Source organism: Merops nubicus, unplaced genomic scaffold (genome assembly GCF_000691845.1).
Source record: "Merops nubicus isolate BGI_N331 unplaced genomic scaffold, ASM69184v1 scaffold19819, whole genome shotgun sequence".
NCBI classification, from domain to species: domain Eukaryota; kingdom Metazoa; phylum Chordata; class Aves; order Coraciiformes; family Meropidae; genus Merops; species Merops nubicus.
The window spans coordinates 722-13,888 of NW_008631895.1; the positions used below are offsets into that span (position 1 = coordinate 722).

Genomic DNA, 13,167 nt, shown 5'->3' on the forward strand with positions numbered 1-13,167 from the left:
CTGTCCCGGTCTCCAAGTTACTGTGGAAGGTGGGGGCACCTGGTGGGGATCTCCTCATCAGTTTCACCCAGGCCAGACCCTGGGTGAAAACCAGTCAAGAAGATGCCTGGTAGTGGACATCACACATATGCCAACCCTGACTCAGGGCTGGGGGTTTAACCCCAGCACTGGGAATGCTCAGGAGCCATATTTGGTTTTATGTGCAGGAAACACCCGTGTGATCAAGCAGTCCTCCCTGCAGAAGTTCCAAGAAGAGATGGAGAATGTTGTGAAGGATCCCTACAGAGTGGTCATGAGGCAGAGGAAGTTGCCCATGTCCCTCTTCTACGACCGGATCAAACCCCACGTTGGTATCTGTGGGCACGGGTGCTGGGGCTGTGCCTGCTCCCTGGGCAGGGGTGCTGCCCCTGCTGGCGTGGTCCTGGGCGCACTGGGAGGGGCAGTCACAGGGAGTCACTGGGGGAAGGGAGTTTTTGAGGGCCTGCCACTGTGGGTGGCAAAGGGGAGGGGAAAGAAACAGTGAGCAGGACACTTACCCCAAATCTTCCCGGTTCAGTGGGGCAGCCCAGGGTGGCTCTACAGCCTCCTGCCTTGGGCCAGCACTGCTCACAGCCCGTGGGACAGAGGGACCCCTCTGGGGCAGCCTCGTGCTGCACATGTTCTTGTGTGATGAACTTGAACTCAAATATGTGCCTTTCATCTTGAACCAGAAATGGTTGTGCCTGCAGCCTTCGTTCCTAGTAAATCAAGTTTTAGTTATTACCAAATAATTCCTAGTAAATCAAGTTTTCTTTATTACCAGATTTCTTTCATGAAGTCTAAACTATTCTTTTGGATTCTTGCTAGCTGTTTCTTCCTATGGAAACTTCCCAGGTTTATGCTGTAAAAACGTTACCTAAATTAAGGAAAAAGTTACAACAAACTAAAATGTGCGTTACAAAAACAAATTACTTCATTCAGTGGTGAGTTGTGTACAGTTCCAAGAAAAGCTGGCATTTGTTACAGGCTTTAAAATCTGCAATTTTGATTGTAATTATCCCTGACAAAAATCTGTGAATTTGGCGAGATTCGTGCACTTGTTAGAAAAATAAGAAATGATCAAAGATAGCAGCTAAATTTTCATCACTGTGGCTTTAATTACATTTGACATCATTTATGGTGAGAGAACTGAAGCATAGTTCTTTGGCAAGCACAGTGTGTTTTGTTGCTTATTAAATATCCACTCTTCTGTTTCTCAAAGATTAAGCTGGAAAACTCAAACATCGTTAGGAAGTGCCTGTAACTTGTGGCAGGTTGCAGAGTTCTGTTGAACTAAGCTCTTGTTCACTGTGTGGTGTGGGGGGATGGAAAAAAGGCTGTTTGGGAGGTTTATTTAACCAACCTGTTTTTCCTTAGACCTCCAGAGTTCACATTCTTGACACAGAAACCTTTGAAACAACATTTGGCCCCAAATCACAGAGAAAAAGACCAAATCTTTCTGCAAGTGATGTGCAGTCTCTGGTGGAGAATGCTGAAGCCTCATCAGAGTCTTATGACCAGGGCAAGGACCGAGACCTGGTGACAGAAGACACTGGTGTAAGGTAATAAAAAGGGGAGGCTATTCACTGTTCATATTTCTGGAAAGCCAGTTTGATTTTGCAGGTGTCTCACACCTCTGTCGGGGAGGTGGAGGGCAGGGAGGGAGGCTAAACTCCAGCCTTGTCTCCTCTCTGGTCTGTGAATGGCTTAGGAGGTGACAGCAGTGTAACCCTGTTGCTGATGTCTCTGCTAATCGCTTCCAGGGATGAAGCACAAGAGGACATATACAAGAAAGGACAGTCCAAGAGGATCTGGGGTGAGCTCTACAAGGTAAGCAGCTTTTGTAACGTGCAGCAGCCACGTCGCTCTGCCGGCTGCTGTGGGGTGGGGTCTCCAGCACAGCACTGGGGATCTTGTGCAGCAGCAGGCAGAAAAGCTCTTAAACCATTGGCTGCTCTGTTAGGGAAGGCTTGATACAGTTGAATTCGCTGTAAAGTTTCTTAGAAACATTGAGATGGTGACTTTCTTTGTGCAGAGGTGTCCTGAGTTTGCCATTCCCTTGTCTGCTTTCCTGTCAGTCTGGTTAACTGTCTGACTTGAAACCTTCCACCCTGTTCCTGTGCTGGTGCAGCACAAACAAAAGCAGCCTTATGTAGAAGAGAGCAGATTCATTTTCAAATCACTGCCTGACTGAGCTTGGTTCTTGAGCTCCTGTCCAAACTTAAGACATGATCTAGAGGTGGCCTGGTGGAGTGAGGGTGTTGGCTTCCCTTTAGATTCCTGGCTTCACCACAAATAAACCAGTCACATGCCCTTAAGTTTCCTTATGCTGAAAACATCTGACATGTTGGTAGTGGTTGTCTTTGGAGGGCTCTGACCTCGAGTGTCCTGTGAGCCACCTTGACTGCTAGAGAAATGGAAACTGGGAATGAGCTGGGGTTGTAAGAGCAGTTGCTGTATCCTCAGTAACTGTTAGGTGTGGAATTGCTAGACTTTTTGCTCTGAATATCTGAATGTAGCTTAAAATCTTTTTCTTTAGACTTAAAAGCGCTGGGAATGATAGAGCAGATTTCAGTAAGATGCTGCCAAAAATGCAGGAAATAGCTGTGAAACAAATTCACTTGGCTTGGAGCAAGTCATAAAATGGCAGCTCCCTGCTGTAGCTGCTTAGTGGACTAACAGCAGGTTCCTGCTTGGTTGTGTTTCATACGGCTCCAGGAAACAGAGTTTAAATCCTGATCCTTTGTGAAGTGGCAGAACTGAACTGCTGCAGAGTGGATGGCAAATGGGTTTGTCTGCTGAAGTGATTAATTTTCCCTCTGGGTACAGTGTTTTCATTGCCAAGTGCTACAAGCATCTTCCTGGTGCCTAAGAACAGGTAAAAGCCACTCAGCTGTCAGAGCTGAATTTGGAGGGGAGTTAGGAGACGAGAGAGGGGGATGGTCCATGGATGTTAGTCTGAGCTTCACTGGTCTGTGGGGAAGTAGCAGTTGTTTGGGAAGGATACAAGGCTTTTAAATTAATGATGTGGTTATTTACATTTCCTAAATGCATACTGTAGGTGACTGACTGTAAGGTCCTTCCCTGCTGTGTGATTTTTTTTCAGGTGATAGACTCATCAGATGTTGTCGTTCAGGTCCTCGATGCCAGGGATCCCATGGGCACTCGCTCTCCTCACGTGGAATCTTATCTTAAAAAGGAGAAACACTGGAAACATCTCATTTTTGTCCTGAACAAATGTGACCTTGTTCCTACCTGGGCTACTGTAAGCACAGTCCTGCCTGTTACTCCTTGGACCTTCTTTGTTCTTTTCGTGGCCTCTGCTTGAGTTCTGTGGCTGGTTCTCATGCTGGTCTCAAAGGACATAATGTAACTGGGTTAATGGGAACTCTCTGCTTGTAAAAGCAACGATTACAATGTAAATCTGTCCAAGTTTGGCTGAGTTGAGCAACACTCACCAGCCACAAATTCTCTACTTCCTCTGCCTGAATTTAACAGTTCAGCTGATGTCTCCAGAGTATGTTAAATGTTAGTCCGCCTAAGATCTGTATCCACCACAGCTGGTTTGCTTTATATTGTTAAATTAATTAGTTCTAGCTAGCAGTGAAGGCGTTTTTGGGAAACTGTTAGTCTTTTATAAAAACAATACTCTGGCCTTTTAGCTGTTGGGTTGGTGAAATGCTTCAAAGGTTCTTGCAGAGCAGTTTTCACAGCCGGCTGCGTGTATGACCCCAGTGAAGATGCTGTGTCCCTGTGCTCATGAGCAGATTGTTTCCCCACCTCCACGGCACAGGATCCCTCCTAACTGGGTTGTTTTGCTCTTCAGAAGCGGTGGGTTGCTGTCCTCTCCCAGGAGTATCCAACACTGGCTTTTCATGCCAGCCTCACAAACCCGTTTGGCAAAGGTGCTTTCATACAGCTTTTAAGGCAGTTTGGAAAGGTACAGAACAATTCTGAGAATTCGTGTCGTTTGGGGGGCTGGGGGGTTTCACTGTGGAGCCATTTGTTGTGTTAGTGTTTGGGGTTCACTGCACTTCTCTGTGGCCATTCTGTCAGCAAACAGCAAAGCTTCCTTCTCTGGAGAGAAAATGGAAAATATGCCCTCAAATACACCATCTATATTCTGTCCCCAACTACTGTTTGTGTTTGCTTGGTTTATCAAGCTGAACAGTGTCTAAATAAGACATTCACAAGTAATTTTAGAGCAACCAGGGATGCAAGGGGCTCACATCTTCGTTTTGAGGTAGCAGGAGTTTGTTCAATGCTTGACATCCTTGGTCACCAGGTTGTCTTTCCCTTACACGTTTCTCCTGATAGACAAGAGCTGATCTGATTTTTGGTGTAGTACTTTGGAGTCCCCTTTGCTTCCCAGTATAGTGGGAACAGCAGCTGCTCAAACATTCAGAACTGCAGTCGTAATTCTGTCTGTCTCTGAGGCATTAAAATTACTTTTTACTTATTAACAGTTGCACTCTGACAAGAAGCAGATCAGTGTGGGCTTCATCGGGTACCCCAACGTGGGCAAGAGCTCCGTGATCAACACGCTGCGCTCCAAGAAGGTCTGCAACGTGGCCCCTATTGCAGGTGAAACAAAGGTAGGGAGAGATCCTCAGGTTAAAGATAAGAATTAGTTAAGTAAGTGTATTGTCAAAGGCAGGATTCCTGTGAGGTTTGCTTGGTGACACTTTCAAGTCCAGCACCCGAGCTGTGCAGGTGCTGGGACCCCGAGCCGGAGGGGTGGCTGGTGGACAGGCACCACTAAAGCCTTCCAGAGTTCCTGCTCTGCCTGTGCTGGGATCTGAGTGCTTAGCCCTCTGTGCTCTCCCAGGTCAAACTGGGTATACTTGTGCTGCCAGGCTCTGTTAGTGCTGCTTCTCTAACCCTGTTCTTCAAGAATGTGGCAGTAAACGAGACGTTTACAAAAGCAGTTTAATGAAAGTTACAGGAATCTTCTTTGCTGGCCTGTTCTTTTACTCCTGAATGTCACTGCAGTTAGGAAAGGGAAAACCACAGAATATCAGAGTTTGTGGTGGTAGTATCCTCACCTCGGTCCTCTGAGTTGTAGCTTGATGCAGAACTGTAGGGCTGGGGGTGGCTGGGGTGGGAGGGGGAAGGTGCAACACGTCTGGGCTGGCCAGCAGTACTCCTGAACGTCACTGCAGTTAAAGATCATGGAAAGGGAAAACCACAGAATATCAGAGTTTGTGGTGGTAGTATCCTCACCTCGGTCCTCTGAGTTGTAGCTTGATGCAGAACTGTAGGGCTGGTGTTGGCTGGCGTGGAAGGGACAAGGTGCAACACGTCTGGGCTGGCCAGCAGTAACGCCAAGTTATGTTCTGTTTCTGTGAGTTAATGCTGAGTTCCTAAGACGACTCCTGTGTATGAAAACTGCACTTGAAGAGCAGGACAGGGCCGTGTGGGAGGAGGTGACACGGGGCTCTGCTGCTCTTTCAGGTGTGGCAGTACATCACCCTCATGCGGCGGATCTTCCTCATCGACTGCCCCGGCGTGGTGTATCCCTCTGGAGACAGCGAGACCGACATCGTGCTGAAGGGGGTGGTACGTGTCTGCAGGGGCTGGGAGGGCTTGGCTCTGCTCAGTGTGGTGGCCTCCAGGAAACGACTGCATGCTTTCTGAAGGGTTGATGTTCTACCATTCGCTACCAGGTTCAAGTTGAGAAGATTAAGAGCCCTGAAGATCACATCAGTGCCGTGCTGGAAAGAGCCAAACCAGAGTACATCAGAAGGACATACAAAATTGATTCCTGGAAGGATACAGAAGAGTTCCTTGAGAAACTTGCTTCAAGGACTGGAAAGCTGCTAAAGGTGTGTCAGCTTTCTGCGTTTGCAGGCCAGAAGAGTGCGCAGCCTTCTACTTACTGGGCAATACACATTTCTGTTGCTCACAGGGGCTAGAAAGGGGGTATGTCCTGCAGACAGGGATATAAATTGTTGCTGGGTTCTTTCAGGGTGGTGAGCCTGACATTCAGACTGTGAGCAAAATGGTTCTCAATGACTGGCAGAGAGGCAGGATCCCTTTCTTTGTGAAGCCACCGAATGCAGAAACAGGTCCCCAGGTAAGAATGTGATGCCCCTGCCTCCTCACACAGTACTTCATTTTCCTAATGGTATTCACTGTTATTTTTCCCAGAGTGCCGTGTAACTTGAGCAGTACATGTCCTGGGCACTACCTTGTCATTCAGGTGACGCTCACTTGAATTTGGTGAGGAGTGAGTAGTGATGCTCTTCACAGAGATGTCTGAGCCACTTTACGATTGTCTAACTACCAGACATGGCAGTAATTATCCCAGCTTTAGCCTGTCATCTTAGTCTTTTCAAAGAGATAAAATGGAGATTGCTTGAGGATGGTGGGACAGACATTGTGGATGATATCTCCATTACACTTTCTTGTAGCCTCCTGCATCAGCAGTAGCTGTGACATCAAGCCAAGACAATAATGAGGAGAAATCTTCTGAGTCAGTGGCATCGAGTGTGGAGCCAGCGGAAGAGAAGAGTAACACGGACACTGAGATCAAGCAGCTCATGTCACATGTTCGGCAGAATTTTGGGAGGATTAATGTGGCACCTCAGTTTTCAGAAGAAGACCTGGTTCCTGTAGATGTGCCAGGCTTTGACGAAACAGACAGTGACTCCTCTGGAGAGGAAGAGCAGGAAGAGGAGAATGAGCAACATCAAGACTCGGTGGCGGAGGAATCGCAAGTGGCTGCACCGGGTGCCAGGGAGAGCTCCAAGGCAGTTCTTAAGGCTTTGGATGAGAAGATTGCAAAATACAAAAAATTCCTGGATAAAGCCAAGGCCAAGAGATTCTCAGCAATCAGGTCTCTGAATCTGTTCAGTGACTTAAAGATGTTGCAGGGTGGGAGAGAGGTTGATGTGATTCTGCTGTAGTTTCACTCCATTCATGACTTGCTTGACTGGTTCCTCTGTGTTGTCTTGCACGAGCTGCTGCAGTTTATCTAGTTTAGCCATAAACAGCTTTGGTTAAGTGGCAGTTTGTTTTTGAAAGATTATTCTAGGTCCTATTTACCAGCATAACTAAAGATACTTTAGCTTTTGGAAAGCTGCCTCTTAAGCTATGGGTTAGAAATCTGCTGGTATTCTGGGCAGCAGTATTACATCCTTGGATCTCCTTGACGTTGGGTCCTTTGTTAAGTAGTACCAAGGCTAGTGTCCTACCTGGACACGCCAGCTGGTCTCCAGGCATGGTCCAGTGTCCTCGCCCACACAGCAGGCCCAGCTGTAGTAGAGCTCAGCCACGAGCCTTGGGAGGACTGACATTGCAATGCTGTTACATTTTGTCCCTTTGTGCAGCCCAGAAGCCCTGTAACTCCAGAGACAAGTTTACAGCCATATGCTTTTAGGTGAAAAGGCTGTGGCTTTGGTGCTGACAGGCTACTGGGATCTACTTAGGGCTGATCACTTCTCAGAGATGGTTACACTCAGTGTTACAACATTCTTCTATTGCTTATTTTATCTTTTGTAGAATCCCTAAGCAGCTGACTGAAAAAGTGTTTGCAAAATCCATGCAGAAGTCTGAAGAACGCAAAGAAACTGAAGACAGAGGTAAAACAATTAGTAGGTGTTCGTAATCCGTATTTGGGAGTCCTATAAGCAAGAGATGAGAGGGAGCTTAGGGACAGAAGTGTTCAGTAGCTCCCAATTGCAAGTTCTTTTTCACTACAGCTATTTGAATCCTTCCATAGCTAACCTCGGGCTGCCTGGTGACCTTGCTGTAGCCCTTCTGCAGAGCCCCTGCCTGCAGGGTGAGATCTGTCCCACTGCTGGCAGGGACGGGCGTGTTCAGCACAGCACTGCTGGGGTGCCTCGACTGCGTGCCCCAGGAGGAGGGACACTGTCATTGATAGGAAGCATGCAGGCCAGACCTCTCCACCCCCTTCCAGAGTATACATGGAGGGTAGGAGGTGGCTAACAACCAGAGGGATAAATAGATTGATACATTCACTCACAGTATGACAAAGCAAAGAAAGGAGTGGGAAGAGGAATAAGCCAGGTCGTGAGTCCAATTCCTATCACGTAGTAATTGCCAAAAAGCAACATCATTACATTCATAACCCTCTTTCTGTCCTGGTTGTGATGTTGTCCCACCATCACTGGGAGGTCTGCTTATAATGGTCAGGGAGCCCTTCCAATAACTGCAAACCCTACACGGGCAAACCCCACTCGCTGCAGGCAGAGCAGCTGGAGTGCTGTTAACCTCGAGGCAGGGCACCTGATGTTAACTCTAGAGGCAGGGCACCTCGTGGTGATTTCCCAGTTGGTTCCCACCCAAGGTTGGCCAGGCCTTGAGAGAAAACCAAAAGGAAGGTCTCTGCTGCCTGGTTGTGTGGATCATCCACGTGCCAACCCTGGTGCAGAGCTTGGGGCTTAGACCCCAGCCCTTCAGCAGGCTGCAGCCTGAGTGGCTGCTGCTCCACGTGCTGCAGGGGGAGCAGACAGGGTTTGGCATTACACAGGGACAGCAGCTTCAGGCTGTGGGGTTCACTGGGGTGACTGGTAAGGACTGTCAGTCCTGGTAACGACCGAAGGAGTGCTCTGCTGAGGGAGCTGGGTGGGGACCCCAGTACTCAGTTCTGTGAACAGATGGGTGTTTTGGAAGGTGCCCAAGTACAGACATCTCTGCTGTTTGCAGGCACCACAGAGAAGAAAAGGAAAAGGCAGGCGGGGGAGGAAGGTGATGATGATGATGATGAACAGCCTTGCAAGAAACTTACATCCAAAGAAGTAAGTGTGATTCCTTGTAGTACACAAAGGAGCAGGGTGACAGCTGGCTTTTCTTACACGTGGAGTTTTTACATGATGTGCTGTCACTGAAGAGCTTTGGGATGGGGCCCTCGTGGGAGGGAGGGAGGGCAGGGGCTGTGGCCGAGGGGGTGAGTGTCAGGACAGGGTGACCTGCTGCTGGCGCAGGCTGTGGCAGTGACACCTCCCTGCTGAGCACGGACCTGTACAGGAGCCCAGCAGGTGACCACAGCAGAGGGAGCTTTGAAGGGGAGGATCCTCTGTGGGCAACACATTTGGCATTCACTTGCCCACTGATGCTGCTGAGAGCAGAGGGCTGAGTGCTGGGAGGTGGGCAGGCTGGGAGCTGGGGGGGCCGTGCTGCTCTGGCTTCAAAGAGAGCTGCTGCTGCCATCTGTGTTGGTTGAGTCTAAACAATTCTTCTAGAATAACTTAAATACCAAGTGAAAGTGATTCGTAAGCAAACCTGTACAGCAGGGGCTCTGGGGAGCACTGCTGTCAACTTGGGACTGTCAGAGGGCAGCAGAAGGCTGAAACCTGTTTGTGCCTGTTCTGTCACATCTTCTGTTAAAGACCTTATGTGACCGTGACATCAGGGTGCTTGTATCTCGTTTACTACTTTTGTAAAGATTAAAGTGGATCTTCCTTGGTAACATTCTGAGAGTGTGGGTGGGTGGATTCCATGCAGATGTCCATTTATTCACATCAGTACAGTTTTGTTTGATAGGATTTATTTTACTTAAGGCATATGGAAGGCAAAGTGAACAAGTTTTGAAAGAATGCAAACAAGCTGGGGCTGTGGGTGCTGTGGAGTTGCTCATATGCTCTTGTGCCTTTGCAGAGGAGACGAGCGGAGAGGCAGCAGCGCTCCAAGAGAGTCGGAGTCCGGTATTATGAAACTCACAACGTGAAAAATAAGAATAAGAACAAGAAAAAAACTGGCTTGGAGGAACAAAGATCAAAGCACAAAAAATACAAACATAAGCAATAACTGCTTATTCTATTAAATTTTACATAAAACAGCTCTAGTATGTGGTGGCTTTTTTTAATATAAAACTTGTAGTTCCCATTGAAAGCCTGGTTTGACTCGCCTGTCCAGCTCCCAGGAGCAGCATCTCGCTCTTTGTTTCCGCATCATCTGAAAGTTCTTTGTGCAGTTGGAGATCGTGGTATTTCCACATCCCTGTCTAAGGCCAGTAAACACTGGGCTGGCAAAGCTTATCCCAGAGTGCTGCTCGGTGGGGGGGTTCGTTGGGATGTTTGGTTTGGTGTTTTTTTTCTGGAAACAAGCTTTATGGAGTTTTTCCTATGACTGCAGTGAATGAGCTTCTCCATGCTAGTTAGCTGCACAGCTCCTTACACAGCTAGTTAGCTGCACAGCTCCTTACACAGCTAGTAGCTGCACAGCTCCTTACACAGCTAGTTAGTTACGCAGCTCCCTTATGTAACGATCTTGCTTCCACTGAGAAGGGGTGCTTGGCATGGAGCCTGGCTGGTGCTGTACCCCTCTGTCACTGGAAATAACCATGCAGGGAGTTCCTACTGCTGCTCAAACGAGGCTGCTATGGCTCAGACAAGGGGTTCTGATGTACCGTTAACACCAACTTGCCTGTACTCAAGGAACACCCTCCGAACACTTGTCCCAGAATTACCAGCAACCTCTGAGTGAATTATGTATAATAATGTATTTGGCATGTGATTATACACTTTGTGTATTGTTTCTGAATTCCTACAACATTTTCAAAGCAATAATGTTACTGAGATGCTTGCAGATATAAATGTTTACTAGTTTATTGCTTTGAAGGTCATCTGGCTCTCCCAGCAGACCAGTAACAGAGGTTCGCTATCCGAGGAGCGGAATGCTGAGGTGGCACTGAAATGAACACAGCAACTAATGAAGCTCTTGAATTTCATCTCTTCAAGAGAAAAAGAAAGAAAGAATGAAATAATGCTGTCTTCAGTTACCGGTAAGTGGAAAGTCAAGAGGGTTTTATGAAGACAAATCTTTTTCACTAATTGCAAACTTCTTGCTCTGACAGCTCTTCTGAGCACTGCCTGGAGCACAACCAAAAAATTACTTATTTGGTGCAATGATGCTTTCAAGTTGTGCCTGAAAAACAAATGAGACAGGAAGTCAAATTAGATTCAACCTAACAAATAAACCCATGTTGCTGTAAAGTGATAAATTGCCTGTTAGATACTCAAAGCGAGAAGCTGAGGGATGCTGCAATACTTCGAGAGAAACAGGCCAGGGTATTTTTTTCCTGAGCTACCCCATTCCTCACTGCATGTTTTATAAATTAGCTTTTCATTCCTGGCGTACACACTTGTTGCATTCTGAAAAGAAAAGAGCTGGCCCTGGTTCCATAAAACGAAAGACTGGTTTTGTAATGTAAAGCAGGAGGAGGAAATTAAATAAAAGCTGTTGAAACAGTGGTCTGAGTGCTCCGATTTCAGGCTGGACTGTGTTAGCTAAATTAAATATTTGTCTCTCCAGCGTTCAGAACACAAACTCTGACTCTGGGACAGAAGTAGATGGGAACAGCCAGGTTTCCGTTTCCACTCGACGCCCCATCAGCAGAGTGGTGGGAGAGCTCCCGGGAGCCTGTCCTGCTGCAGCCTCAGGGTGCTGCTCCAGCTGCCACCAGAATACCCTCGAGCAGCGGGTGGAGCCGCTGCTCCCGCCAGGGGGGAGCCCGATTCAGCGGCAACACTTTATCTATCAGTTCTTTTAGTTTGTGCCCTAAAGCATTTCAAGATGGGACTTAAGAAGTTAATGGCGTGGAAAGGAGAAACCGCAGGACCTGCGAGGATAAGGAAAGCAGCTCAGTGTGAAGGAAAGGTTTTTAGCTGTAGCCAGAAACACTCAATGTCGTTTATGGTAACGTCTTTACTTAAAAGATGGGGGATTTTTTCCTTTCAAAAGCAAAGTAATGAGCAGAAGTTTTTGCTCGTTTTGTTTTGGCCAAAGCCGCACAAAATCATTCCTGTGGGTGTGACTGCTGGTGGCATCCTCAGGTTTACTGGGGATGACCAGCTGCTGACTGAGCAAGGACACAGGGAATAAAAAAGCCCATTTGCCCATTTCATTGAGAATTTAAAGAAAGTGGCACACTAATACAAATGCATCATGAATGTAACGCTTCTCGAATGATCAGGAGAAAGTTGTGGTATCCAATTACAAAATGAGAAGTTTCACTGTTCCTATTTGGAGTTGTGGGTCTTTTTACCAACCTTCAGCTGCTCATTCATTTTTTTGAGGAGCTGAATGTCTTCAGTGTGTTGCTTTTCTTCTATCTGTCGCTTTTCATTTGCACGTTTTTCAACGGCTTCACATTTAGCTTTCTCTTCACTCACTTGTCTTTCCAGCTCACGGTTTTTCTCCTCTAGCTCTGCAATCTTGAAAAAGAGCAGATATCTTCAGTTGTTTGTTAATAATCAATTTGCAGTTACACTGGGTCAAAGTTGGGTTGTACAGTCTTTTAAAAGTTTTCCCGATGAAACAGCACATAGTTCATGAAGTGCAGTCCCTGAAACTGGAGTGTTTGGATGAGCTGCACTGCCCCCCAGTGGAAAGAGAAATAACAAATTTCATAGGGCGTTTATAGCAACATCCCTGATGCTGTGTCGCAGGCAGAAAACTACACGCGGGGGTTCAGGGCCCCACTTACTCTTTTTTCCATGTCGGATTTGCCCTCCTCAGCCTGCAGCGCCTTGCGCGCCCCGAAGGCGGCGCCGCTCTCGTACAGGGCGCGGTAGGCGGCGACCGTCATGAGCAGCTCGTCCCTGACGCGCAGCAGCAGCAGCCCTCGCTCTGCACAGGTAACTGTGACCTCACGGATCAGTTCATCTTTAACAGAAGGGAGAACGAGCCCCTGAGAGCAGCTCCTGCACGGTCACGGGGGGTGGCTGGGAGCACGGCGGGGCCGGAGCTGCTTCTCTCCTACCTGTTCTCTGCACCGCACAAGTGTCAGGGGCTTACTAGAGACATGGCTTGGGGCTGTCCTTACGTGACAGCTGTAGGGCCAAGTGCTGGAGTTAAAAACAGAGTAGTGGTACAGACCCTGTGGTAACAGCAACGACTCTGAGCTGCTGAAGTTGTCACAGCAGCCACCTGAAAGCCTATAATGATTTTCTGCAGGTCACTGGAGGCCTTCAGCAGCATCGTGTTCAGACTGATGTCAACCGCAGCACCACATCACCAGGGCGTGTAAGGGTGCTGAGCAGTTACACAGGTGCTGGACAGTTACACGGGGGCTCAAGCCGTTTTAAGCTAACGGCCGGCTTAGGTACAACTTTGGGGAGCTTTACGGCTCGCGGGGCGGGGCGGGCACTGACCGAAGCACTGTGCGTAGAGCTCCCTGCGCAC

The 13,167-nt window shown here is 47.9% G+C and overlaps 2 protein-coding genes across 2 annotated transcripts in view; one reads left to right on the forward strand and one right to left on the reverse strand.

Annotated features, from left to right (window-relative positions):
* Nucleotides 1–9,789, forward strand: part of GNL2 (guanine nucleotide binding protein-like 2 (nucleolar)) — a gene marked incomplete at its 5' end in the record, with an annotated part of 10,446 nt that extends 657 nt beyond the window's left edge. The window contains 13 exons of the mRNA XM_008947757.1: nt 207–346; nt 1,396–1,580; nt 1,782–1,848; nt 3,125–3,283; nt 3,845–3,958; nt 4,485–4,613; nt 5,473–5,577; nt 5,685–5,843; nt 5,987–6,094; nt 6,432–6,856; nt 7,522–7,601; nt 8,689–8,780; nt 9,640–9,789. Of these exons, the coding sequence (XP_008946005.1) occupies nt 207–346; nt 1,396–1,580; nt 1,782–1,848; nt 3,125–3,283; nt 3,845–3,958; nt 4,485–4,613; nt 5,473–5,577; nt 5,685–5,843; nt 5,987–6,094; nt 6,432–6,856; nt 7,522–7,601; nt 8,689–8,780; nt 9,640–9,789 (1,913 nt within the window). The remainder of the gene's footprint in view (nt 1–206; nt 347–1,395; nt 1,581–1,781; nt 1,849–3,124; nt 3,284–3,844; nt 3,959–4,484; nt 4,614–5,472; nt 5,578–5,684; nt 5,844–5,986; nt 6,095–6,431; nt 6,857–7,521; nt 7,602–8,688; nt 8,781–9,639) is intronic.
* Nucleotides 9,790–10,872: 1,083 nt separating this feature from the next.
* DNALI1 (dynein, axonemal, light intermediate chain 1) lies at nt 10,873–13,161 on the reverse strand (the record flags this gene model as incomplete). The annotated part of the gene is made up of 4 exons (XM_008947756.1): nt 10,873–10,908; nt 12,033–12,197; nt 12,470–12,648; nt 13,137–13,161. Coding segments are annotated over 4 exons (405 nt in total), but the record flags the coding sequence as incomplete, so codon positions are not given.
* Nucleotides 13,162–13,167: the final 6 nt, after the last annotated feature.